At 42.1% G+C, this 26871-nt stretch overlaps 1 protein-coding gene and 1 long non-coding RNA gene across 2 annotated transcripts; both read left to right on the top strand.

Moving 5' to 3' along the window:
• The first annotated feature begins 552 nt into the window (after positions 1 to 552).
• LOC147245413 (uncharacterized) lies at positions 553 to 2159 on the top strand. The gene is made up of 3 exons (XR_015109968.1): positions 553 to 659; positions 1748 to 1837; positions 1941 to 2159. It is a non-coding gene; the product is annotated as an uncharacterized LOC147245413 (long non-coding RNA).
• Positions 2160 to 5050: 2891 nt separating this feature from the next.
• Positions 5051 to 22192, top strand: LOC147245414 (dynein axonemal heavy chain 3-like). The gene is given in 51 exon segments (XM_086185249.1): positions 5051 to 5179; positions 5294 to 5478; positions 5594 to 5717; positions 6007 to 6160; positions 6338 to 6482; positions 6600 to 6811; positions 6922 to 7013; positions 7136 to 7250; positions 7396 to 7512; positions 7709 to 7888; positions 7987 to 8123; positions 8248 to 8449; positions 8995 to 9087; positions 9692 to 9802; positions 9889 to 10003; positions 10098 to 10296; positions 10426 to 10534; positions 10613 to 10726; positions 11363 to 11539; positions 11745 to 11836; positions 11928 to 12147; positions 12245 to 12379; positions 12466 to 12577; positions 12706 to 12947; positions 13034 to 13134; positions 13275 to 13380; positions 13464 to 13593; positions 13677 to 13913; positions 14001 to 14104; positions 14189 to 14483; positions 14701 to 14877; positions 14973 to 15096; positions 15181 to 15337; positions 15441 to 15584; positions 15741 to 15760; positions 15934 to 16565; positions 16661 to 16826; positions 16932 to 17148; positions 17261 to 17443; positions 17554 to 17752; positions 17887 to 18074; positions 18076 to 19036; positions 19108 to 19333; positions 19576 to 19820; positions 19912 to 20028; positions 20287 to 20444; positions 20542 to 20709; positions 20811 to 20953; positions 21037 to 21241; positions 21355 to 21492; positions 21580 to 22192. Coding segments are annotated over 50 exon segments (9198 nt in total). The 5' UTR covers positions 5051 to 5179; positions 5294 to 5372; the 3' UTR covers positions 21934 to 22192.
• The last annotated feature ends 4679 nt before the right edge of the window (positions 22193 to 26871 follow it).

Consider the following 26871-nt stretch of genomic DNA (forward strand, 5'->3'; position numbering starts at 1 on the left):
GAAGTTGAAGCATTTAAACACGTACTGTTTTCTTGCAGTGGACTTCAAAAATTGAGTATCCTATCATTATGTGGATGTGCTACCCCAGACTTACAGTCGTGTTAGATTTAGTTACATAATGGGGGATAGAAAACTAGAATTTAACAAATAACTTAGTTATACTTGCTAAATATTTTCTGCACAAATGCAATTTCTCAAACTACCCCACACTTCATCATCATTTTGAAGGAGTTACAGCTAATATTTTGATTCATTAAAATTAATGAAAATGAAGAAAGCCCTATCGATATGTGAATCTTTAGCAGCTTTTTCTTTGATCGATCCCCTGAAAGACTATGAAACAATTTTTAAAAACATTTTACTTCCCTGATTGTTGTTCTGCTTTTATTTATTTTTGGAATGTACCTTATACATGAAACATTAAGCTCAGTTCTGAAAGGAATAACATTTGTAATAGTGATTGAATATGCTTTTTGTAATAGTAATTTGCATTTTAAAACTTAAAAAAAGAAGAGGTGTTGGTCGACAGCCACTGCGGTGCCTATCGTTAAAACCGCGCAAGCATCTTTCCTGTCGCGAGATTTCGAATTCAACGTCAACGACTTCCAGTGTCTTCCTGTCCACTTTTTGCTAACTCTCTATCAAATCTAAAAACGACGGTAAGTGACGTTAAATTTCAGTATTTCTTGGTACCTTTTGGTCCTATTCGGTTAAAGACTGACATGTGTTTAAGAAATTTCACTCTATCTTGGTACCTTTTGGTCCTATTCAGTTAGCCTGATGAAAGGGCAACATTTTAATACGTTTACTTGAAATTTAACATCGTCAGTAAAAAAGACGGCCAGGAGAGGGCAGTTGGCAGGTGGTACAATCATCAGCCGAACCTCGCGCTAATTTAATGAAATATAAAAATGTAACCATTACAGCGTAGACACAGATAGAATAACCATATAGGTGGCAATGGTTCTGAGGCCATCCCCACACTGAAAATGCATAAGAAGCTTTTCCAATCTGTATGGCGACATAAAGGGACTGTTCACAATTATACTGTGAAGCTAGCGATATGTTTTTTTTTTTACATTCAGTGAGGTAAATTCAGCTTTTATTTAGTTTAAGTTTGTGCATGAATACAATATAAATATCTTTTTGAAAATTATTTTATTGTATTTTCTTTCTTATTCCATGCACCCGAGGTGATATCAGGTTGTGATCGTTTCTAATTACAATGCTACAATGGTCAAAAGATGACCTGCGATGATGGTCTGTGCTGGTGACAACCACCCAGATGTTGCTTTAGTGAAGAACCCCCACATTTTGTGATGCCGCACAACCTCTTGACTTGTCAGTTTCAATGAACCCAGTCATCAGACAGCTGAAGGCGGTATGACACACATCCTGTGGTGGACTAGAAATCTGTTAAAGGTGTGAATGGTGTACCTTATCCAGGAGAATTGGTTGACGATGGATGGATCAGAGGGCCGTCACAGCACACACCCATCAACGTAGAGAAACTTATGAATATATGAACACGTTCAGCTCCATTAAAAATGCACTTAACCTGACCTCAAATGCTGTGCCAACCACCTGGAGCCTTTTGTTTGTGGCCACACCAACACATGAAATCATCACTGAATCAAATTGGGCCCAGAGGCCTTCATTATATTCATATTTGTTTCACATAAATTAGTTCAGATTTCTTAATCAATTAAACTTTGTCTTTCTGTGCTCTTCATCTTCGAAACTGCAGATGGAGGAGGACCATTCAGACGACGAAGGAAAGACTTTCCCCCCACCCTTCCCTGAGAGAGGCCGTGCAGGACCCTCAGCTCTGTATAAAGTAGGAATATGAAGCACTACAACGACTCTAGTGGTTCTTGTTAATTCATTGACCCAGTCAAATACATGTAACAACACATGCAACTATCCCATATCTACCTCAGCTGATAGCCAGCCGCACTCTCTACCCGCCCATCCTCCAGCCTGATTCACGGACCAGGGCAGTTCCTCATAAAGAGATAGGTCAGTGTCACACTCCCAGTGAGTCTATAGCTAACAACTACAGACCCCAGGCAAAAGACCTTAAGATCGATGATCTCAAGCGCAGTAGAAATGCAAGAGCATCCATCCCAGGTGAAAAAGAACAGACAGCTGCATCAAGTACGAGGTAAACTACCCTAAAAGTAACATCAGTAGCTTCATGCATCTTTGGTCATGTTCTGAGCTTGATGCAATTCTTTAATGTTTACCCAGGCATATTCCAGCATTATTTCAGCCCAAGTCTGAATCTAGCAGCAGGCCACTGAGTCCTCAAGAGCAGCTGGACATCATTTGCAGCCAAGAGGACCAAATGAGAGCCAATCAGACACCACCTACTAAGAAAGACCTGGAGGCAAGTATTGATGAATGCTGTACTAATCGTGACTTATAACTTTGGAGTTTCTGCTTTCTTTTGTGTGACATCCCTCTTTACCATTCAGAGATATGCATACTACATCGAAACTGGTGTTCCTGACTCCGTGGTTCACCCTGAGCCACATCAACAGATGATGGAAGTTATACGCCGTCGATTTCCCCAGCCTAAGGATAAGGGCCTCCAGAAAATGATTGCTGAGCTGGAAAAGGAGATCCACTCAGACTTAAAATTCGGTGTCAAGAAGAGCATTGGTAAGTATCATGTTAACAATGTGCTGATTGACAATCTAACTAAAGATATACTCTAATTCAGTGTTTTTACATTTGTTTCATCATTGAACAGAACAGTTTGGTTCTTAATATGACTTAAGGGAGTTGTAATCTACTCACTGTAGTTGGTGCTTGCGATGAGCAAAGAAATTTCACATGTATTGCCTAAATTCACATAAATTGTGTTCTGTCTCCACTCATCAGTGGACTACATCCTGATGGACCCGGAGGAGCGTCAGCGACTGTCCATAAACAACATTCCCCAGCCTTTTCCCAGGAGGGTGATCCGTGCACCAGTGCCCTGGGCCAGTGAGTACAGGCAGGCTCACGAATGGCAAAGCAAACATCTCTTTACCACCAATCCCATTATGCTGCAACTGGAGGATGTCTGGTTAAAAAGGTAACACAGAAAAGTTAAATAATGACACAAAAGATGAGTCACTTTGTGTACCTGCTTGAATTTTAAGTAAACTAACTGCAAATTTAATAGAAAAAAATGAGAATGTGAGGTATATTTTTATTTTGTTTCAGCTTTTCACCCTTGAGATTTGTCAGATTAGAGGCACTTACCTCCCTCAGCCTCCCTGTCTGGCCATTTGAGTTTGAGGAGTTGGTCCAGAAACACTGCCAAACCACCAGAGATGAACTGCTCCACAAGTGAGTGATGCCAGTGTGGGTTTGTCAGTGAGTCATTCAGCTGGTGCTCTTGATGTCACGTGCTGCTGTTGAGTAATCCTGTTGTAGGGGCAGGCTCATGTTTCCTCCTTGTCCACTTTGTCGGACCTGACAAACTGCCCTCAACTGCCTCACTTTAGGTTTCCATTGCAATCCTTTCTTGAGGTGCTAACAGGTTGTACAAGACTGCAAGGTTGACACATGAGCCTTTGCCATTCGTAGGAATTGGAAGTGGTTTGTTTATTTTTATGTTCACAATCTGCACCATCTGTTGTCTCAGTTAGATGCCGTTATTCTGACAGCCACATTCCATTCAGAGGGCATTCTACTGTTTGTCTCTAGGGTGTTGTCAATACACACAAAAGAATAAGTCAAGATAAAAAACTGAAGATAATACAGTAAAGTTTGATTGCTTTAAGAATTTATAAGGCTGGTTCTTTTTCTCTTGTATGTCTATTTTTTCCTGATTGCTTTCCAATTGTTTTACTATTTTAATCTACAATTAACTCTTTTTATTTACTTCATGTTTACTGATTAATCCAACTTCTTTTGTTTGTTTTTTGTCCCTTGTCATACTTCCGCATGGCGTGATTACCACCATCCATTTGCAGGTGGCTGCCTCACTGTGTGTCTCTCTTCGACTCCGCGAAGGACCTGTGGTTGCCATTCAACTCCAAGCCTGCACAGGAGGCTCCTGCTCGTGTCCAAGAGTTCTTCAGCTGTGCAGCTGCTCTCATGTCACGGCAGCTGCGAGGCCTGGTCACAGACTCATTAGAGGACCTGTTACTTTTCCTCACTGGATATGAGGTTTTGACGACATTTTTTAGTTGGATCATTGTTTTTATTATGTGACCAGCAAACATCAGCAATCTCTCTTTTTTTACACTTGGAGTGTCAAGTGTCTGTTTCTGTTCTTTGTCCTTCAGGAAGGCAATGACTTCAGTGAGACACATGATGAGATGAAGTACACTCTGCCTCAGTTACTGCTGATTAAACTACAAGTGAACAAGACTCACATCGATTTTAGTCCGAGCCTCCAGGAGGTTTGGCAGCTTATCCACAGAGCCTTCATGGAAATTATCAAGAGCGCTGAAAACCTTCCACGGGTAATGTTTACCGTCATATATTAATAACCCTCCTGTCATCTAACATGTCTAATAGAATTCAGTGTGTCCTTCATCATTTTGCATAGATTTGACTGGTTACTTGTTGTTTTTCACCAGGTTGAATGCAATCTCTTTCCTGATACCACCAACGTGTACCTATGCACAGTCAAACCTGATGATTTTCTGGTTAGAGATGTAATCGGCAAAGCTGAAAACATTTTCAACAAGAACACTCTGGGGCCTGAAAAGTTAGTTCAACTCAACTTTTTTCACATTTCCTTCCATTTAAGACATGGCTAGAAACAATAAAATTGCATTTTATTTTTCAGGTATATAAGTGTATACGAGAAACATGTCCATCTACTGGATGACACAACGAATCAGGACATAGCAGCCTTCCTCAAAGAGAAACAGCCACTGGGGGAATTACGCAAGGTGAATTAGCAGACAGTTTCTGCTGTTTGAAGCTGCTGTCAAATATTATTTCATTGCTAACTGAAATCTCTGCCTTTTTTTTTTCTTTCATTGAACGCACAGAAAATTGAGGCTTTGAACCACCAGTGGAAGGAGATTGCCTCACTGAGTGTTATGGTGCCCCTATGCATGTTTTGTGTGTTTGCTGGCGAGCTTAACAAGGACTTGTGTGAGCACACTGATAGGTTGAAGGATGCAATTATCTTGTTTGCACTGGAGGATTATCGAACACTCAATTAGAGGTGGGAGGAAAATCTGCCTCAACTTTCTTTACTCAGGAACAAAAAAATATCTTTGTGTAATTTTGTTTTAGTACTTAAAACACGGACAAATGAGTGTCCATGTTATCTCCACAGGATCTGTCAGCAGTATGAAGAGTTCACTGAGACAATCAGAAGTACCCCAAAAAACACGGAGGAGTTGGTGACCCTCATCATGTGCATTAAACAAACCACTGCAGGGACCACTCAGAAGCTGTTGAAAGAGGTGGCTGAGTCAGCACATTGCCTTAGCCTCCTCCTGGACTACGCCACTCTGTCCCGTATGTGACAGACCCCATTGTTTCAGGAAGGAAGTCACATTAGAGTGTGTGACATCACTCCCACTCTAAAAGACAGCCATCACCATTTCATTTTTTTAATCTTCTTCTACCCCAGCTGAAGATTTGAAGCTGAACTCTGAGGCTTTCCAGTGGCCCAAGAAAATCGTGGTGGAGCTTGAAAACAGCAGCAAACGCATGGAGACCATGACAGAGCAGGCCAAGGAGTTTATTGATCAAAGGTTACATAAAAAAACAACATCTTTACACTCCTGCTCTCAACTAATCATCCAGTTTCCCCAATTTGAATTTTCACTTATAAAACTTTTGGAATTGTGCCATGTAATCTATGTCAGGTCTGTATGTTTTATTGTAAATGTATCTTATTATTGGCAAGTTTTGCGTTACTTCCTGCATTTCCATCAGCAAATGTGCATGCCATCAGTATTCCCTGACCCACCACATTGATTCTAACACCTGTTGATCAGTAACAATGACGCGATAAATGTTATTTCAATTTAACCACCTCAGGGTATCAAACTTTGAGAGAAAGCTATATGATGTGGACATTGAGGTACAGTCCTTCAAGACGAAAAAAATGACAAGCACGGAGGACTTGAAGGAAAATGTGTCAGTCCTCAATCAGATCACTGCCACTTTGGAGAAAGCTTTCAATGAACTTGAGGTAAGAGAGACTACAGTAGAGTTTTGGGTTACTCATGTGAGTATTGCTTTGAGTTGGATTTTGATGACATTTTGTTGGATGATCAAATAGAGGTTGAGAATCAGTTGATACATATATTTTCCAATTGATATAGATCAGGTTCTGATTGTGCTCTTTTTTTTCCTCCATGTTCTACAGGATATCAATAGAGAGGAGACATTCCTGGAGAAGGACGAGAGCCAGTTCCCAATGCTACAATCTCTGTTAGCAGACAAACAACCGTACGAGCTGCTCTGGACCACAGCACTTAACTTTCACACCATGTCAGACGTTTGGATGAATGGTAGGTCACATTCATCAAGGACTCTGTTTCTATTTGATCATGGCTATTCTCTATTTTATATGCAGAATACATGCATTTAACTCTTTCTTGGATTCATGCTCCTCCTTTGTTATTTAGGACCTTTCTCAGAGCTGGATGCTGAGAAAATCTCAGAAGAGCTGGACAACATGTGGAGGACAATGCATAAACTGGCCAAGGCTTTCTCAAATCTTCCTGAGCCTTGTAGCATGGCCAAAAGTTTCAAGAGCAGTGTTGACCAATTCAAAGAACATCTACCTATACTGAGAACCATCTGTAACCCTGGCATGAAACAGCGCCACTGGGAGATGGTTAGCTGCATCCATGATGTTATCTTCCTCATATAAGCTGCCAGGAGTCAGCTTCACTTTTTAAAAGCCCCGGCCGCCTACTGATTAAAAAATTATGTTGTTATCCACAGATCAGCAGCACTGTAGGCTTTGATGTCCAGCCAGAGGTGAACAAGTCACTGTCAAGCATCTTGAAACTGGGTCTCTCCAAGTTCGGTGATAAGTAAGTGTGAAACATCTGTAACAAAAACTCAACCTAAACTTTCAAATGATCTCTCATTTATTTTTGGAATTATTCAACCTAACTAGAACATAAAAAAACCTTTATTTTATCTTTACAAACAGGTTGGAGGACATTGGATTAGCAGCCAGTAAGGAGTTCACTCTAGAGAGAGCCCTGGAGAAGATGAAAAAGGAATGGGCCGATCTCCGGTTCTCCTTCACGCAGTATAGGGATACAGTAAGATAAACACACATATACAGTAACACACTGTACTTAAAGCAATAAACCTACAAAAAGATCATCAAAATTTTAACATAATCCAGATTATGAAACTTGATTTCTAAGATCAACATAAACTTGTAGGCTTTATCGTATATCATAGGATTTTAAGATTGTATCAGCTGTGGATGACATCCAACTGCTTCTGGATGACAACATCATTAAAGCACAGACCATGAGAAGTTCCCCATTTGTTAAGCCAATGGAGACAGAATGTAAGGTAGGACAGCACAGATCAATACATGTCAACTTTGCTGTGAGAGATAACCAAAAGTGACCTTCTGGTGAAGGAATGGAACAAGGATCTTAATCCTACTTCCAGAAAGAAGTGCTCAGTTTGAAAGCTGAATAATTTCAATGTTGGTGCTATTTTTAGTATTGCTGTTTTCAACTGTCTCCTTTATTTCTCTTTCCAGCAATGGGAGGAAAAGCTGCTGAGTATGCAGGACATCCTGGACTCTATGCTGAAATGCCAGGCTACATGGCTCTACCTAGAACCCATCTTCAGTTCAGAGGATATTGTTGCCCAAATGCCAGAGGAAGGACGCAAGTTTAACTCTGTGGACCGGTGCTGGAAAAAGATCATTGCCACAGCGGTATGGACTACATGCCACACAGATGCCCGCTGTGGTAAATCGATCTCACGACATATTCATTGTGTTTTGACTTGTCTTCTTTGTTCATATTGTTTCAGGTGAAGGACACACGTGTGCTGGTGGCCACAGACCAGCCCAACTTGCTGCAAAAGCTAAAGGAGTCCAATGAGTTCTTGGACGACATCCAGAAGGGCTTAAACTCATACCTGGAAAAGAAGAGGCTCTATTTTCCCAGGTTTGAATTACGATCAGCTCTAATAGATTGGAATATTTTGGACTATATGTACCTCTTTATATCCATCTGCAATGATCGTATTTTGGATTCACCGTTTAATTACCTCATCTCCATTACATTCCAGATTCTTCTTCTTGTCTAATGACGAGCTGCTAGAGATCCTGTCACAGACCAAGAACCCCCTGTCCGTGCAGCCCCATCTAAAGAAGTGCTTTGAGGGTATCGCCAAACTGGAGTTCACAAAAGACTTGGAGATCACTGGCATGATCAGCTCTGAGGGGGAGACAGTTCCCTTCACAGATCACATCAATCCAGCAGCAGCTAAGGTAGAGAGCAGACTGTCGCTTTAGGGACACTGAGACGATTTTCTCATTCCTGTTCCCAATACTGGTCCCCCTACTTGCATATGGAACCAAACTGAGGATGGATCTAATACTAGCATTGTGGGATAGTAAAAGTCAACTATATAATGTATCGTAGTTCTCTCAGTATAATCGGAAATCTCAACAAATTGGCCAGCTGATTATATGTATGACTGTATGGTGAGTATTGAATGATTTCAGAGACTGTATATGTGGCATATGGGAAATTCCTCTTGGCATTTATAAAACAGTCACTGGCAATGGAAGCGCAGTACAACATCCTAAGTAGGCTGCTGGTTTACAGCAGCAAAGAGGAACGGATTTCCTGTTGGTAAGATAAATCAGTGATAACTGAGCTAACTGGAAAGCAGCTGGGTCGGGGCTAAAACATGATGTAGTGATGCACCAGTGAATAGATGTCATATGTGTAATGTATCTGTGTATCTTGATATCACTGTCATATTTGGTCATTTAGACCATGTTTTTTTTGTAACCATGTGATTTTTCAGGGCATGGTGGAGAAGTGGCTGCTCCAGCTGGAGAGCATCATGCTGAAGAGTGTTCGACATGTCATTCATGAAGGAGTGAATCAATACGCTGAGGTTAATGGCTGAAAATTGCCTCTGTTTGTTGTTTTATCTGGACTGGGGTTGACCAACTTCATACCTAGGCATGTTTAGGTCATGACTGTGGCAACTTGGAAGATTTGATTTTTATTTTGAGGATATTAATCAAATCTGCCATTTTTTCATCAAGGCATTATCAGGAATTAATATGTGAAAGCTGTTTATCTAAAGCAGACATCAATTTAATGTGAAGACTTACATTGTTCTACTCGTGGAGTTTCAATTAACTGTCACTTCCAGCTTAATTTGAACACAGGGGCAATTGCATCATAACCCACACATGACAACACCTTTCTATTGCAAAGGATGTACACTCCGCACACATTTGAAAATATCACATCCTTCTCAACACATCTGTATTCTAAGTTGATGTTTCGTTGAATACGTACAATTTCAACACTGTCTATAGATCAACCATGATCTGTCGTTTTATTATGTCGAAAAACACAAAGCTATGTCATATTAGATGTATTTTGAATGTACAAACTTTGTATTTAGGCTACTTGTTAATAGTTCAGGCAACTTTTCAAAATCGAGAAATACTTTTCATTCATTACATTTCTGAATGTTTTTCTTGCAGTTGCCAAGAAATGAGTGGGTTCTGAAGTGGCCGGGCCAAGTTGTCATTTGTGCTTCCTCCATCTTTTGGACAAGTGAAGTGTCTGAAGCCATCCAGACCAACACCCTGCCTGTCAGTCTAGATTCGCCAGTATTTACACTCACAATTTTCATCATCAATATTGTGTATTCTAACCTGCTCTTCCCTTCCTCTAACAGTACTACGTGGAGCAGTGTAACGATCAGATTGCTGACATTGTGGCGTTGGTTCGAGGGAAGCTGTCAGCAGGGGCAAGAATGACCCTTGGGGCTCTTACTGTTATAGATGTTCATGGTACTATGCTAAAGTGTTTGATATGGTAAAGGTGTGTAGTACTTGACCTTAACAATATCTTGCTGATAATCTGATGTTAATTTTCCTCTTGTAGCTCGAGATGTTGTGGCAAAGTTGGCAGAGGATGGCATCTCCTCGCTGAATGACTTTGCATGGATTTCTCAGCTGCGTTACTTCTGGGAGGAGGATGAAGTTATGCTGCGTATGATCACCACCTGCTTGAAGTACGGTTATGAGTACCTGGGCAATTCTCCCCGTCTGGTCATCACACCCCTTACTGACCGCTGCTACAGGTAAATGACAGTTTTAGCTATCAATGTAAGGTCTGTAAATGCATAAAGTGTTAATATTAATGAGATGTCACCTTTCTTTTGCACTACGGAAGCCGACATTTAACATTTGATGTAACCACTCTTTAACAGGACTTTAATGGGAGCTTTGAAGTTGAACTTGGGAGGAGCTCCTGAAGGTCCTGCAGGCACTGGCAAGACTGAGACCACAAAAGATCTGGCTAAAGCTCTGGCTAAACAGGTACAGACAAACTGATGACAAAAAATGCCAGTCCTTTGAATATTTGAGTGTGTTAAATGGAACTATTTTTTTCCCCAGTGTGTGGTGTTCAACTGCTCTGATGGTCTGGATTACAAAGCCATGAGTAAATTCTTTAAAGGACTTGCTCAGTCTGGCGCATGGGCCTGCTTTGATGAGTTTAACCGTATTGAGGTCAGTGATGTTTGTGTTACGTCCTCTGACAAACATCTATATTTAACTTCATGCTTCTGGTGGCTGATGGCTAACTCCTGAACACCAACAAAACAAGTGCAGAACCACCCAAAGATGTCCATTTACAAACTGCGTTAGTTTTTTAGTGCGTTCCTGTTACTGTGGTATTGTTTGTCAAGCTGTATGCTCAGTAAACTGACTTTTTTCAGGCAGTTTTGCTATTGTTTGGTTTCTGTAGCTGTTGTTAGCTATTAGTGTCAAGCTGAATATACGTGGCTGCTAACTTCTGGAGTCCCAAAGAAATAGTAAAAAAGCCTTTCTGTGAGCTTAAGACATCTATAAATGAGTACTTGAAAATTAAGGTGCACATTTTGGGAGAAAGAGATTGACTGAGATTAGGATTCTAGTCAAATTTAGATAACTTGTAACTCAGCAGAGATGCTGATTCATTTTTCATGTCCAGTTCAGCTGGATTATTTCACACTTTAAACACAGTGGATAGTTGGATATACATGTGCTTATTATCATCCGAACATTGAAAATATTTTAAGTCATCGTATCGTTTCTTTACCAACCTGCTCGATCTATTGCAGTTTAATCATCCACAAATTTGACTGTTGTATTTGTTTGATGAAGGTGGAGGTACTCTCTGTGGTGGCTCAGCAGATTCTATGCATTCAACGGGCCATTGCATGCAACAAGACAACTTTCCTGTTTGAGGGGACAGAACTGACACTCAACCCAACCTGCTCTGTCTTCATCACCATGAACCCTGGTTATGCTGGCAGGGCTGAACTGCCTGACAATTTAAAGGTGCATATGTATAGTATTCATCTGCTTTAACTGAGCTATATGCACTTAAATTACCCAGGCATCCATGCATGCCTGTATGATTTGCATATGTGTTGCTTTCTTCATGAAATGTGTTCAGTGAATAGATTAAACTTCTTTTTTTTTGTCACTTGTGACTATATGTACTAATTACTGCATACTCATATCCATTCATCCTATCTTACAGGCTCTCTTTCGGACAGTTGCTATGATGGTGCCAGACTATTGTCTCATTGGCGAAATCTCACTTTACTCCACAGGCTTCATTGAATCTCGCAGGTACTGTTTTAAAGATCTCCATAAACACATTCTAGCAAGTAAACTTTTCTGAAATACCACTCATGACGGTCACACATTCCTGTTCTGACAGTCTGGCCCAGAAGATTGTAGCTACTTACCGTCTGTGCTCTGAGCAGCTGTCCTCCCAGGCCCACTATGACTATGGTATGCGTGCCGTGAAGTCTGTGTTGACTGCAGCAGGGAATCTGAAACTCAGGTACCCTGAGGAGGATGAAAGCAAGCTGTTGCTGAGAGCACTGCTGGATGTCAACATGGCCAAGTTTCTTGCACAGGATGTCCCACTTTTTGACGTAATTGATCTTTTTTTTATATTTCATGTTTGTGTGACTTTCTTTTCATGAAAAATTCTCTAATCATTCATTTGTCTTAAACTGCTGCTGCCTAAAGGGTATTATCACAGATTTATTCCCTGGAGTGGAGCGTCCAAAACCAGATTATGGGCTCCTCCTTGAGGCCATTCATAACAACATTGCTAAGCTCAACCTTCAGTCTGTAGAATGGTTCATTGGCAAAATCATTCAGGTATGAAAGATGAGTCTATTTTATTTGAGATGGAAAACATTTGAGCTTCTATTTATAGAAGTTATCCTCATAAATGTACTCAATAGGTGTACGAGATGATGCTGGTGCGCCATGGTTTCATGATAGTAGGAGACACTTTAGGAGGAAAAACATCTGCCTATAAAGTTTTGGCTGCTGCACTGGGAGACCTTTACAAAGGTGTGTGTTTCTAGTTTTTTTTTGTGTGTGTTTTTTTTCAATCATTTGCCTCATATTTTTTTGATGTATTAACCTCCAGTAGGCCATTAGCAAACAGTGTTGTTAATTTCTTTCTTTATATTATTCAGAAAACTTGATGGAGGAATTTGCTGTAAACTACTGCATCATCAACCCCAAAGCCATCACCATGGGCCAGCTGTATGGCTGCTTTGATCCAGTCAGCCATGAGTGGTCTGATGGGGTCCTGGCTACCTCCTTCAGGAGCCAAGCTCTCTCCACAGCAGATGAACGCCAGTGGATCATCTTTGATGGGCCCATTGATGCTGTCTGGATTGAAAACATGAATACTGTGCTTGATGACAACAAGAAGGCACTGGCTGTTTTCAAGACTTTACTGTCTTTTTAGAGTCAAAAAAGAATTCTCAGTTCTCACTGTGTCTCTCTGTTCTCTCTCAGCTCTGTCTGATGAGTGGTGAAATCATCCAGATGAGCCCTAAGATGAGTCTGATATTTGAGCCTGCTGACCTGGAGCAAGCCTCTCCAGCTACTGTCAGTAGGTTAGTATCCAGGACAGAAGCTAAACCAGCTTCTGTGTTATATTATAGAACAGAGAGCATTCATTTTGAGAGCTGAATTATTATTATTATTTTTTTTTTTTTTTTGGTCTGTCTTTGACTATATTACCTTCACTTCAAAGGTGTGGTATGATCTATATGGAGCCTCAGCAACTGGGCTGGAAGCCTCTTAGAGACTCCTACTTGAAGACTTTACCTGAAAGACTGAACGAGGAAGATAGAGAGCTGGTGGGGTCACATTTCTGTTGCATTAGTTAAATGTTGGAGGTTTTGTTTCATGTCTCTTATCTACTGATCTTTTCTCCCCATAGATCACGGTGCTTTTTGATTGGCTCGTTACGGCCTGTCTGGCCTTTGTGGATGCAGAGTGTCGCTTCGTGATTCAAACATCTCACATCCACTTTGCCAACAGTCTCATGAAACTTTACAAATGCCTCATAGGTCAATAAGAATGACATTTAATGAGTCATAGTGTTTATCTTTGTTATACCGAATGTGCTAACTAACTTTCCTCTCACACTCAGATGAAATGGTTCAATCAGGAACCAGTGATGAAGACAAATCCTTCAGCCAGAATAAAACCATGTGGTTGCAGGGCCTTTTCCTGTTTGCATCGGTATGGGCTCTTAGTAGCTCCATAAGTGGTGACAGCCGTAAAAAGTTTGACGTCTTTTACCGCCAGCTGATCATGGGCCTTGACAAAAATTATCCTCGGCCTAAGTGTATCACCCTCAAAAAGAACAACGTGTTCCCTGAGAGAGGTTATATAATTTAACAGTACATTTTTTTGGCATTCATTATAAAATCTTGTACATTTCCAATCCATTATAATGACTTTGCTCTTACAGGTACTGTCTATGACTACTACTTTGAGAGGAATGGTCCAGGACAGTGGAATGTGTGGACTGATTTAATCACAAAAGAAGAGAACACCATCCCAGCTGATGCCAACGTGAGTCATGCCACGGATGCTGAGGTCGCTAGAGATGCAACTGTGAATTTGCATGGACTCAGGAACTCTGTTTTTCACCACCAGGTCACAGATGTCATCATTCCCACCATGGAGACGGCCCGTCAGCTTTTCTTCCTACGGACCTACCTGGAACATGAAGTACCCATGCTGTTTGTGGGGCCAACTGGCACAGGCAAATCTGTCATCAACAAAAGCTTCTTGGTTCAGCTGCCTCAGGAGAAGTACATGCCAAACTGTATCAACTTCTCAGCCCGCACATCAGCAAATCACACCCATGATATCATCATGTCAAAGCTGGATCGAAGAAGAAAAGGTGTGTTTGGACCACCAGTAGGGAAGAAATGCATCGTCTATGTTGGTAAGGACAGTGTGTTTTGAGTTTCGAGTAGATAGTTTATTTAAAACTTTACTGTCTGCTTCTACAACTAGTTGGTTATTGACCAGATGAGCAAACTGAAGACTTTATGTTCTAGGTTTGAGTTGAATTTGTATTTTATTTATTTATCTATGTGTCAAATTATACATATAGCCTTTTTCAGATTTGTTTGTGTGTGTTTGATGTCTCCCCTGCATAGATGACCTGAACATGCCAGCTAAAGAAGTCTATGGTGCACAGCCCCCAATTGAGCTGCTCCGACAGTGGATTGACCACCACCACTGGTACGCTAAGGACACATCCAGACTCAACATAGTGGACGTGCTGTTTATGTCTGCAATGGGCCCTCCTGGTGGTGGGAAAAATGATATTACAGGTATTTTTGTCATTTATGTTAATATTAGTGACATCATTGATGTAAGCAATAAATATACAAGCTTGACTGTAGCTAAGAAATGTTTCCAATACAAGGCCGTTTCAGTCGTCATCTGAACATCATCACCATTGATTCCTTCGATGGTGAAACTTTGACAAAAATATTCAGCTCCATCACTGATTGGCACTTCAGCAAGGGGTTTGAATCTTCGTTCTCAAGGTAACTGCCTAAATATCTTTTAATGTAATTTTGAAGGAAAGGGTTATACATTATTTAACATACTGTACGATTGTCCTCAACAAGGCTTGGTAAGATCTTGGTTCAGGCCACCATGGCAGTCTATAAGGATGCGATTGACAGTTTCCTCCCCACTCCATCCAAATCTCACTACGTTTTCAACCTACGAGACTTTTCGCGTGTGATACGTGGTGTTCTTCAAGCTCCACACACACACTTACAGGTACGTTACCGACAATTCAGGGTCTCAAAATAACCTCTCGTGTTGTGGAATATTTAAGTGAATTGTGTATCTCTTTGCCATGTCTGTTCACTATTTATGTCAGGAAGGGGGCAAACTTATCCGCCTGTGGATCCACGAGGTCTACCGTGTTTTCTATGATCGGCTCATTGACAGTGAGGACAAGGAGACATTCTTTCATATCATCAAAGAAAGAACTTCATCTTTGTTTCAGCAGAGTATTGAAAAGGTACTTAGACACGATGGCAGATACAGTTAGATGCGCACAACCTCTGTGTGTATATCATGTGAAGCCCTCCACAAAAAGATATCTGTAGTAGATGTTGATCAGATTTAATCGTGTCTGACATTAGATCATTGTTATTCAATAGCTGCGTGCTAATAGTTAATAGAAGAACTACTTAGGTGCAAAACAGCATCTCAGTCACATGCTTCTTCCTTCAGGAATTCAAAACCATAACACAAACAGTAGAGGAACACAACATGCTGAGCATCAGCAGCTGAGTGTGGTACATTGTTGTCTACATGTAAGACTGCAGCAACAGTGTCACACTCCAACATTTTCTTTTTTTGTGCAGCTTTTGGGTCATCTGGAGCTTGCTCTTCTGTGACTATGCCTTCCCTGATGCTGACACAAGGGCCTATGATGAGATAACAGATCTGAAGGCTTTACAAGAAGTCCATGAGTTCTACTTAGATGAGTACAACAGCTACAGCAAGGCACCCATGGCCCTTGTAATGTTCATGTTCGCCATTGAGCATATCTCTCGCATCTGTCGTGTGCTGAAACAAGACAATGGCCACCTTCTACTGGTCGGCATTGGTGGCTCAGGGCGTCAGAGTGCCACTAAGCTAGCAACCTTCATCAATGATTACGTCCTGTTCCAGATTGAGCTCACCAAGACCTACAGCATTTCAGACTGGCGTGAAGATGTGAAGACCATGATGCTGAAAGCGGGGGTTGAGGGCAAAAGCCTGGTGTTTTTGTTCAGTGATAGCCAGATTAAGGATGAAGCCATGTTGGAAGATGTGAACATGTTGCTCAACACCGGAGATGTACCAAACATCTTTGCTGCAGACGAACGTGCTGACATCATTGACAAAATGCAGGCTATCGCCCGAATGGAAGGCAAAAAGATTGACACCACTCCACTCTCAATGTACAACTTCTTCATTGACCGTGTGAAGGCCAACCTTCATATTGCTCTTGGTGGGCACTCTCAATTGTTTTTACTTGTGTTCTGTATGACTGTGTGTGATGCATTGTGTGACTTTGTAACTGATTGAGAACTTTTGATTCAACAGCCATGAGTCCCATTGGTGATGCATTTAGAAACCGTCTACGGATGTTCCCCTCCCTCATCAACTGTTGCACCATTGACTGGTTCCATGTGTGGCCAAATGATGCCTTCGAGATGGTGGCCCACAAGTTCTTAGAAGATGTGGAAATGGAGGATGATGTCAGACTGAGGTAAAAGACAAATAGGATGTGACAATCTGTTACTGTTCTAGCTGTATTGTATAGGAATAGGATTGCTTAACCTACCAATATTTTCCTCATGCACTCTGACGACAGGGTGGTTGAGATGTGCAAGACCTTCCACACAAGTGTCAAGAACATGTCTGAAAGATACTACTCCAGACTCAGGAGACACAACTACGTTACGCCCACATCCTACCTGGAACTCATCCTCACCTTTAAGACTCTGCTCAATGTCAAGAGGAATGAAGTGAATACTGCAAAGAGTCGATACATTGTTGGTCTCGAGAAACTGGAGTTTGCTGCTTCTCAGGCGAGTATCCTGACTATCAACACCTCACACTGCATGTTTTTTTGTTTTTTTTCTGTCTAACAAAATGAATGACGTAGCCACTTGTGCAACTAATTTCTAACCCTGTTTGCAGGTATCAGTAATGCAGCAGGAGCTGACAGCTTATCAGCCAGAGCTCATAAAGGCCACTGCTGAGACCGATGAGATGGTGGCAAAGATAGAGAAGGAAACTGTACAGGTGGACGCAAAGAAAGAACTTGTGTCTGCTGATGAGAAAGTTGCAAATGAAGCAGCAGCTGCAGCCCAAGCCATCAAAGTATGGCTGTAACATTTTTGCATTCCAAAATTGTTGATGTATAATTTTTCATGCTGTAGGTTGTTTGTGCATTTCCGTTTGTATACATTTGCTCATTTGTTGTCTTTCAGGATGAGTGTACGAAAGACCTGGCAGAAGCATTGCCTGCATTGGAAGAGGCCAAATCGGCCTTAGATATTTTGAAACCTTCAGACATTACTGTGGTCAAGTCTATGCAGAACCCACCAGGTCCAGTCAAATTAGTGATGGAGTCCATCTGCATCATGAAGGGCATCAAACCTGAGCAAAAACCTGATCCTAAAGGCTCTGGTAGGATCTTAACTTTGATAGAATGACTTCCCACATCATAGTGTTATGACTGCACTCATTTTTATTAGTCCGTCTGCTGTGTGTGTGCCCTTTGTTTCCTGCTTCAAACCCATATGCAAATATGTGTGTACCAGAGCTGGGAGATCATTGGTGGGTTCGTTTCATGCCCTGGCCTGTGATAGGCTGCAGTCGGAAATCACCTGCTATAGAAAGAGCCAAGATGGCAGACGGCTGGTGGCAGCAGGCACTCCTCATCCTCCTCCTTCATGATCACGCCACAGGGCCTAGAGGACCAGCTTTTAGGGCTTGTTGCTGCTACAGAGAAACCTGAGCTAGAAGAGAAGAAGAATCAGCTCATTTTGGAGACGGCTGACAATAACAAGCAGCTGAAGGAAATTGAGGGAAAGATCTTACAAGTCCTCTCCACTGCTGAGGGGAACATCCTGGAGAATGAAACAGCTATTCAGATCTTGTCATCCTCAAAAGTCCTCTGTGAAGAGATTTCAGAGAAGCAGGAAGTCGCCAGTGTTACAGAGAAGGAGATTGATAACACCCGCATGGGCTACCGCCCTGTGGCTGAGCATTCCTCCATCTTGTTTTTCTGCATCTCAGAACTAGCAAACATTGACCCAATGTACCAGTACTCCCTGACCTGGTTCATCAACCTCTACCTGGGTTCCATTGACCAGAGTGAGCCAAGTGACGATGTCCTGGAAAGAATCAACAATATTGTTGACCACTTCACCCTCAGCATTTTCAATAACGTGTGCCGCTCACTATTTGAGAAAGATAAGCTTCTCTTTTCCCTGCTGCTTACAGTGGGCATCATGCAGGGTAAGGGCCAGGTTGATGACCAGGTCTGGCGCTTCCTCTTAACAGGAGGCATTGCTCTGGATAATCCTCACACAAATCCCGCTCCAGAGTGGCTGTCTGACAAATCTTGGTCTGAGATTGTCAGAGCGTCCGACCTTGCACACTTGAAACGTTTCTATGAGCACGTCCGAGACAACATCTCCAAATGGAAGAGCATCTATGACTCAGGAAGACCCCATGAGGAACGGTTGCCTGAGCCATGGAATGAGCTAACAGGGATGGACCGACTGGTAGTGATCAGATGCTTCCGGCCTGATAAACTGGTTCCAGCAGTGCAGGACTTCATTGTGGATAACATGGGCCAGACTTATATTGAGCCACCCCCATTTGACCTGGCAGGCAGTTACAAAGACTCCAACTGCTGCTCCCCTCTCATCTTCCTGTTATCAGCAGGATCAGATCCCACTGCAGGTAATTAATCAAAGGCATGTACCTCGGCTACACTTGAAGGCACATTTCTCATTTTCTTTTTGTTCTTGCAGATTTACTGAAGTTTGCTGATGACCTGGGAATGGGGGGCAATAAGACCCAAACCATTTCCCTTGGACAGGGCCAGGGACCCATAGCAGCTGAAATGATAAACAGTGCCATCAAAGAGGGCACCTGGGTGGTTCTGCAGAACTGTCACCTGGCTACCAGCTGGATGCCCACTTTGGAGAGGATATGCGAGGAAACAATTGTGCCGGACGAGACCCACCCCAGCTTTCGGTAAAAAAATTAACACCCAATCATTGATCATGTGATCATTCATCATCACTTCATCACCTTCTTAAACAAATTGCTTCAGTAAATTTTTTACATTTTTTTCTCCTGAATCAACTCCTTATGATGTTTTGTCTCCAGTGTTTCTTTTCATTTGAAAAAACTTCAAATAACTTAGGCGATTAGTTTAAGAAGGTGACGACACACGCAGCAGGATGAAGACAAGTATCTGTACTCTTCTCCCCCAGGTTGTGGGTGACCAGCTATCCATCCAACCAGTTTCCAGTCAGCATCTTGCAGAATGGCCTGAAGATGACCAATGAGCCTCCCAAAGGAATACGAGCCAACCTGTTGCGCTCCTACTTGAGTCACCCTATCTCTGATCCCACCTTCTTTGAAAGCTCCTCAAAACAGGAGATTTGGCAGAAGTTCTTGTTTGGCCTCACATTCTTTCATGCACTTGTGCAGGAGAGGAGAAACTTTGGACCTCTTGGTGAGAAATATAAGACGCTATCATTTTTGTGTCATTCAAACACTGGAGACAGATCGTGGTGAATATTTTTGGTTTCTCCTTTCTTCTTCAGGATGGAATATCCCCTATGAGTTCAATGAGTCAGATTTAAGGATCTGTATGAGACAGATCCATATGTTCCTGGAGGAATATGAAGAAATTCCACTGGAGGCACTCACTTATCTTACAGGTAGGGCCTGACTGATTTATCAGCATTCCACAGGCCTCTCACAGACAGATTTTATTGGCTGTGTATGTTTTCTGATACACACTGATATAAAACAATGCCTGTGGCGATTTAAACATGGTTTAATGAAATGTGTCCAGTAGAGAGCACGCCGGTGCTTACACACATAGTCGTACTAGCACAAAATGGCGCATTCAGCAAAGGTTCTATTTTCAGTCCAGCACCAAAATTCATTCCATGATTTTTGATCTCTCTTCTAAGGTGAGTGCAACTATGGTGGTAGAGTGACAGATGACAAAGACAGGCGTCTACTGCTGTCCCTCCTGTCCATCTTCTACAGTCGGGAGCTCCTAGACCAGGAAGGCTATCATTTGTGTGAAGGAGACCAGTACTATGTCCCTGCTCATGGACCCCATGAGGTACTGATGAGGCTCTGGTCTGTAACTAATTAATACTACATGTTGTTAGACTGCCACATTCAACATGAACTGTTCTCTCTGTTCTGGTGTCTCTCAGTCATACGTGAGCTACATTCGCAGTCTGCCAGTTTGTGCCGATCCTTGTGTGTTCGGACTTCACAGCAACGCTGACATCACAAAGGATAATCAAGAGACCAATCAGTTGCTGGACGGAGTGCTGCTGACTCTGCCCAGACAGACAGGAGGCGGGGCTAAATCTCCTCAGGTCTGCATTCTGAAACAGATTAGCATTTTACAATTTCCACTTGTGTGTTTTTCTCCGTCAGACTATTACACGATGTCTCTTGTGATTCTGTTTGCTTTTAGGAGGTGGTGGATGAACTTGCAGAAGGCATCCTCTCCAAGCTGCCACCAGACTTTGACATAAAGATGGTGATGGAACAGTACCCAGTAATGTATGAAGAGTCCATGAACACAGTTCTACGGCAGGAAATCATTCGCTTTAACAGGTAATTGCCCGTATTCCTGTCACATCACACCCCATGTCTGTTTTTACTGAATATTGTATCACACTCATTTCCTCTCTTGTCAGACTTTCGCATGTGGTGCGTATCAGCCTGGTCAACGTCCGTAAAGCTTTGAAGGGTGAGATAGTGATGTCTTCTGAACTTGAAGACGTCTTCAACAGTATGCTGGTGGGTAGGGTTCCAGCCATGTGGGCAGCCAAGTCTTATCCTTCCCTCAAACCGATGGGGGGCTACGTGACAGATCTGCTAGCCAGGCTCCAGTTCCTCCAAGTAAGACTGACGCAGACCCTGAGAAAATTGAAGAGAGACATTTTAAGAGTCAAGATTGAAAGTGAACATAATTTTCATCATGAAGTCACTAAACGTTGCATGTGTTTTGATAGGACTGGATAGACAGCGGCCCACCAACAGTCTTCTGGCTCTCTGGCTTTTTCTTCACCCAGTCATTTCTTACTGGAGTCTCCCAAAATTACGCCAGGAAGTACACCATCCCCATCGACTTCATCGGCTTTGAATTTGAGGCACGTCATTCTAAACTGTCCTCAGTGTGGTAGAATTTCATGTGATTGTAAGATTAGAAATAATCGTCCTATCATGCTGCTTTATAGGTAACCAAAGAAGAAAGTCACATGGATGAGAAGCCAGAGGACGGTGCTTACGTCAGGGGTCTTTTCATGGAGGGGGCGCGCTGGGACAGGGAGAACATGGTCATCGGAGAGTCCCTCCCCAAGATCCTCTTTGACTCTCTGCCCATTATCAAGCTCAGACCTGGAGAAATGGACAAGTTTAAACACGAGAACATTTATGTGTGTCCAGTCTACAAAACCAGTGCCCGCCGAGGGACCCTGTCCACCACTGGTCACTCTACCAACTACGTCCTGTCCATCGAGCTGCCCTCTGACAAGCCCCAGAAACACTGGATCAACCGCGGGGTGGCGTGCCTCTGCCAGCTGGATGACTAACCAACAGCTGAGGTGGCTGAACTACAGACTCAGCCTATTGTTTGCAGCAGGAAAGCTGTGGACATTGTGGGGTCTGCAGCCCCGGCTCGGACCACTTTGAGGGCTGTTGAAGGTGGACGCTGACAGCTTGAATTGCAGCAGCATTGGATGACATCCTATTCCTCTGAGGTCACACTCGGTGTGGGGAGCGAGCATCCTGAACAATGTGGTGCTGCGACCCACCCTTTGTCTTGTGCTCATAAATAAAATGTAGTACTTTTATTAATGTTTCAGTTCTTTTCAGATATTGTTATTGCATTGCATCTCAGGCTGATATACTGGTTGGTTTCAACAATCCTCTCACTTCTGTATCGTCAAGCATTAATCAGGTTTAGCAGTGTCTAATGTCTTTATCCCAAGAAACCTGAGATCTGTCACTAATTCCATCTTTGCCTTTTGTTGCTTGATGAGTAAAAATCAGCAAATACAAAAGAGCTGGATGTTTCTATTGTGCTGTAGGATTCCTAGCTGTCGCTGCACCGACCAGTTTCAATGGTTATAGTTGGCATGAAATTCTATGACCAAGGGTTTTACCGCAGTGTTCTGAGGTCAACCACTAGATGTCAGCAAAGCCAAGTCTGTGCAGCATTTTCATCGTTGGCTGACAGGATTAAAAAGGGCAGACCGGCTCTCCATATATGGGAGCACAAGCACCCGTCTCCCCACTGCTAAACTATGTTGTGATGTTTGCTGTACATTTACAACACAGGATGACATCCACTGTGGACCTGACTCCATTTGTGTTTCTATGGAAACCTGATAGCGGCCTCCTCAGCCCACTACAACCTATAAACCAGTATTTGTTTTCTTGTGGTTTGATCCTAGATCCTCAAGTTAAACTGTGAATGACAAAGTATTTCCTTTTGTAATGGTTTAAGGCGTCTCTACTCACTTTGTCCATCACATTTAGAGGGAAATTATTTGTGGAAATCAAATAAATCAACTTAAGTTTCCTTTTTTAAAAAAAAAAAAAAAATCTTATCACATCCAAGATAAACTAAAAAAGAAAACTCCCCAAATAATATATTACATAATTGTTTGATCATTAAGAATACAGGAAAAATCCTGCAAAAATTCAATTCCAAGCAGCGTTATTCAGAACACACAGAAACATGAAATTGGAAGTTTTTTCTGCAAGGAACCACAGCACCACAACATTCCAAGGAACATGCAGTAAAAACTGTTGACAATATGCTACAATCTATATCCAACTGCATGAATGAAAATCCAATCCATATACAAATATACACTATTTTATAGTTGTGATGACTTCATAACCACTGTGCACTGCGTAAGGCCATAAAAACGTAGACAATAATTCAATGTACATTTCTGCACATAATTCCTCTGTCCCTCTTTCCCCTGTGTGTACACGCACCTACATATCTGCTGTTTGTATGTCTGCGTGCCCATTCATGTTTTGAGAACATGTATGTGCTCGATCAAGTACATTTTATGGTGAAAATGTGTATTAGTGCCCTAACTACCTTACCTAAGTCTCCCTGCTCAGGCTAAGGTCTTCCTGTCACATGGCCGATTTACAGAATGGTGGCGTCAACAGCTAACAGAACGGAGAGCGAGCCTTTTTCACCACAAAAATGGGTTAAAAAAATGAAAAATGAAATACGTATTGGTCTAGAATATGAATATGGACTGACACTGGAGAAGGAAATTAAGCTCCAGGCTGGACTATGAAGTTTACGAAAGGACGTAGTCATCCTGGGCTGGACTGAGAAGGTGCGGTGGTCAGCTTTTCAACTTTTAAGTACTTCAGTGGCATGATGACGTGAGAAAGACCAACCGAAGGTCGACCTCAGAGAGCGGTTGTGTCAAACATCCACTATGAAATCCCCCGTGAGATATTATATTTTAGAAGACTTTCCTGACGAGGCGCCATGATTTGTCACAGCACCTCAAAACTTTAGCAACAAAACATTTGTGAATGAACAGAAGTGCGTCTTGAGCTGCAAATCTTTGCCGACTTTTTAAGAGAGGATGCGAAGGATTCCTACAGAACAAACCACCATCCTGACTCCGATCAATTTGAACCAGAACACACACGGGAGGGAGAGCAAGCTATGGAAGTGAAAAAGGTAAGAAGGAGATCTGCTGGCACTTCCCATCCGCTGCCATTCTTTGTGCTAAGCTAACTCACAAGTCAGGAGTTCTCAGAGGGTGTCAAGGTCACTAATGCACACAGAAGAGTCACCAGTTTGATCCTGACTTCCTCCAGTGACCTTGAGCAAGAAACTGAACCCCCAATTGCTCCTGATGAGTCAGTTGGCCCCCTGCATGGCAGCCTCCACCACCAGTGTGTGAGTTGTTGAGCCATCTGAGTGCCACTCAGGTCGACGGGCGCGAAACAAAAAGGAATCCATTATCGTACCGACAAAGACTTCAAGACAGAAATAGCAGTATATTCAAAGTGTAGAGCAAGCCGGAGTGTCAGTAGTTAGTTTGGCTGAATTTTCAGATGATTTTTCCAAGAAAATTATAATTTATGCACTTTCTGACCAACTGCTTTTGTTTGAATATTTGGCGTTGGTTCGTCCAGACCAGTATTTAGCTTCTGGCGTCTCTCTTCCCGGGAGAGCGCCGGCCACCGACTCAGAGGAGGACTGACAAGATCAAAACTCTGACCGGACATTCGTTCGTTATCAAGGGTCTATCTGAGGTTAACACTTTTACACACTCCTGTTATTTCTCTGAACGTCAGACTTTGCACATATTCAACATTTCCAAAGACATCGGCTCAAAATAAAACCTTTGCATGTCCTTTCATGTGCATTGGCTTTATTGAGGAAACAGCAGAAGAAAAGAAATGCAATTTTTAATTTTTTTTTAAATTAATTTGCAGATCCCATTAAAACGTGTCTTTGAACTTAAGCCTTAACCTCCATTTTCACTTTCTCCGTCGCACTTTTTGAATGCACTCTGTAAGTTCATCAATTTCATGCATTTTGATCATCATCTCTCTTGGTTGTAAAGCTGTACTTTTTGTATGAAAGATGCTATACAAATAAAACTGCGATTGTATTATTACATTATAACATTTATAACATTGGTATACATTATACTATTGTTATTATAATTATTGTTGTCGTTATATTGCTACTACTATTTTTATAATAACAATCATCATCATCATCATCATCATCATTATCTGACTCTTCTTTACTGAGGCCCTACAAGAAGGGAGAATAGGTGAGAAGCTGATTATCAGATTATGAGACTACATGGAGAGTGTGTGTGTGTGTGTGTGTGCGTGTGTGTGTGTGTGGTGATATCAACATCTGTATCATATACAGCTCAGGGCCTCATCTACAAGCATATTCATTGTATCCGAGTCCCCTTATCGGATCGGTACCTTTAGCGTGACCCCCAGCCCCACCCCTAGACTCTTTTTGAATGCCATGTATCCCCGTGGACAGATTTGGAATCAGCACAGTACCGAATGAACTGGACTTCCTAAATGTCTCAGGTCACATGTGCGAAGGTATCGCCTCACCCCCGAAAATGATAACAACGTTGCTTCTCCAAGAGAGGGATGACGGTGAGTCATTTCAGGTAGTTAGACAGACTGTGACCTTGCAAATGAAACTGACTAAAAGGAGAGGAGACAGAGGAAGAACGTGTGTGTGAGTGTGTGTATGTGTGTGTGTGTGTAAGACAGAGAGAGAGAGAGAGAATTTAATTGCTTAATTGGAGTCACTGCCTCTACATTACTGACAAATACTTGTTTTTGTGGCCCGACCAAGTTTTCTCCCAGTGCCTGCTCTTCCATCCTACCAAGCGGCCAGGCGTGGGAGAAGTTTCGACATTGAGGTGAGTTTTTTTTTTTTATTTTCGTTGGATGAAACAAACATGGAAAAGTTGAAAAGGTCTAAATGCTTGTTGGATTGTGTTAATAAAAGGAATCATTTTGGCAGCTGCTTTGTGTTAATCCGTTGTCATTGCAATCGCTCTGACACGCGAGAGGCAACTAAGTACAATGAAAATAGCTGAATTCTGGATGTTCTTTGTGGAAATCCGTGTTGTTTTTTCCACCAAATTATCACTGAAGAGCTCAGGTGGTTAAAACAAACAAACAAACAAATGTGGATGGGCGCATCAGATCAGAGTAACCGTACAGGAATTCCCAAATTAGCATGAAATCCACCGTGGCCTAAGCAACAATGTTTATGTTAACGCTTGGCACGCTTCTCGCCCTTGACGTGCTCTTGTTGCACGAGCCTCTGATGTCTCAGGGGTGCCTGGGAGTCCCGCATCTGTCACACGTGGGCTTTTATTTGCCCAAAGGTGCCGAATTTTTATTCAACGTGAATGTGAATGGTTGACGGGTGATCAGTCCAGGATCCACCCTCCTCTCTCCAGATGTCAGCCGGGCTCCTGTGCAGGATGAGAGGAGTGAATGAGTGAATGAATGAATTTAATTTCCATCTAGTTCACCTAATGTGTTTACTGTTATTGGCCCTAAATTGTTTGCCATTATCATCCAGAGTCACAATCTCGCTGTCATGTTGTCGTCACGTGTTGTTCTGACCGAACAGCTTGTGTGATTGTACAATATTGCGTTACAGTTGAATGGGTTCTTAGGTTATTTAATCATCGACCTCAACTGGAAGAAACAATTGGAATACTTCTGAACCGAATTGGGAATGATTAAAAACATGATTGTGTCAGTATAAAACGGGACGTATTCCGTTATGTAAAACAAATGTTGTTTTTGACTTTTTCCAGTGTTTATACTTCACTAATTTTCTGAATGTTTGAAAGCGCAAATACAATTGAACTTGCATCCATTGGAGGCAGAAGAAAATATGACATCCAGCGAAAATCCTCTTGGATAAGACGTACAAATAATTACATATGTGTATTGTTTTTGGATTGGGTGAACTG

This window comes from Aulostomus chinensis, chromosome 18 (assembly GCF_037954235.1).
Source record: "Aulostomus chinensis isolate RoL2024-O1b breed Wild chromosome 18, RoL_Achi_v1.0, whole genome shotgun sequence".
Lineage (NCBI taxonomy): Eukaryota > Metazoa > Chordata > Actinopteri > Syngnathiformes > Aulostomidae > Aulostomus > Aulostomus chinensis.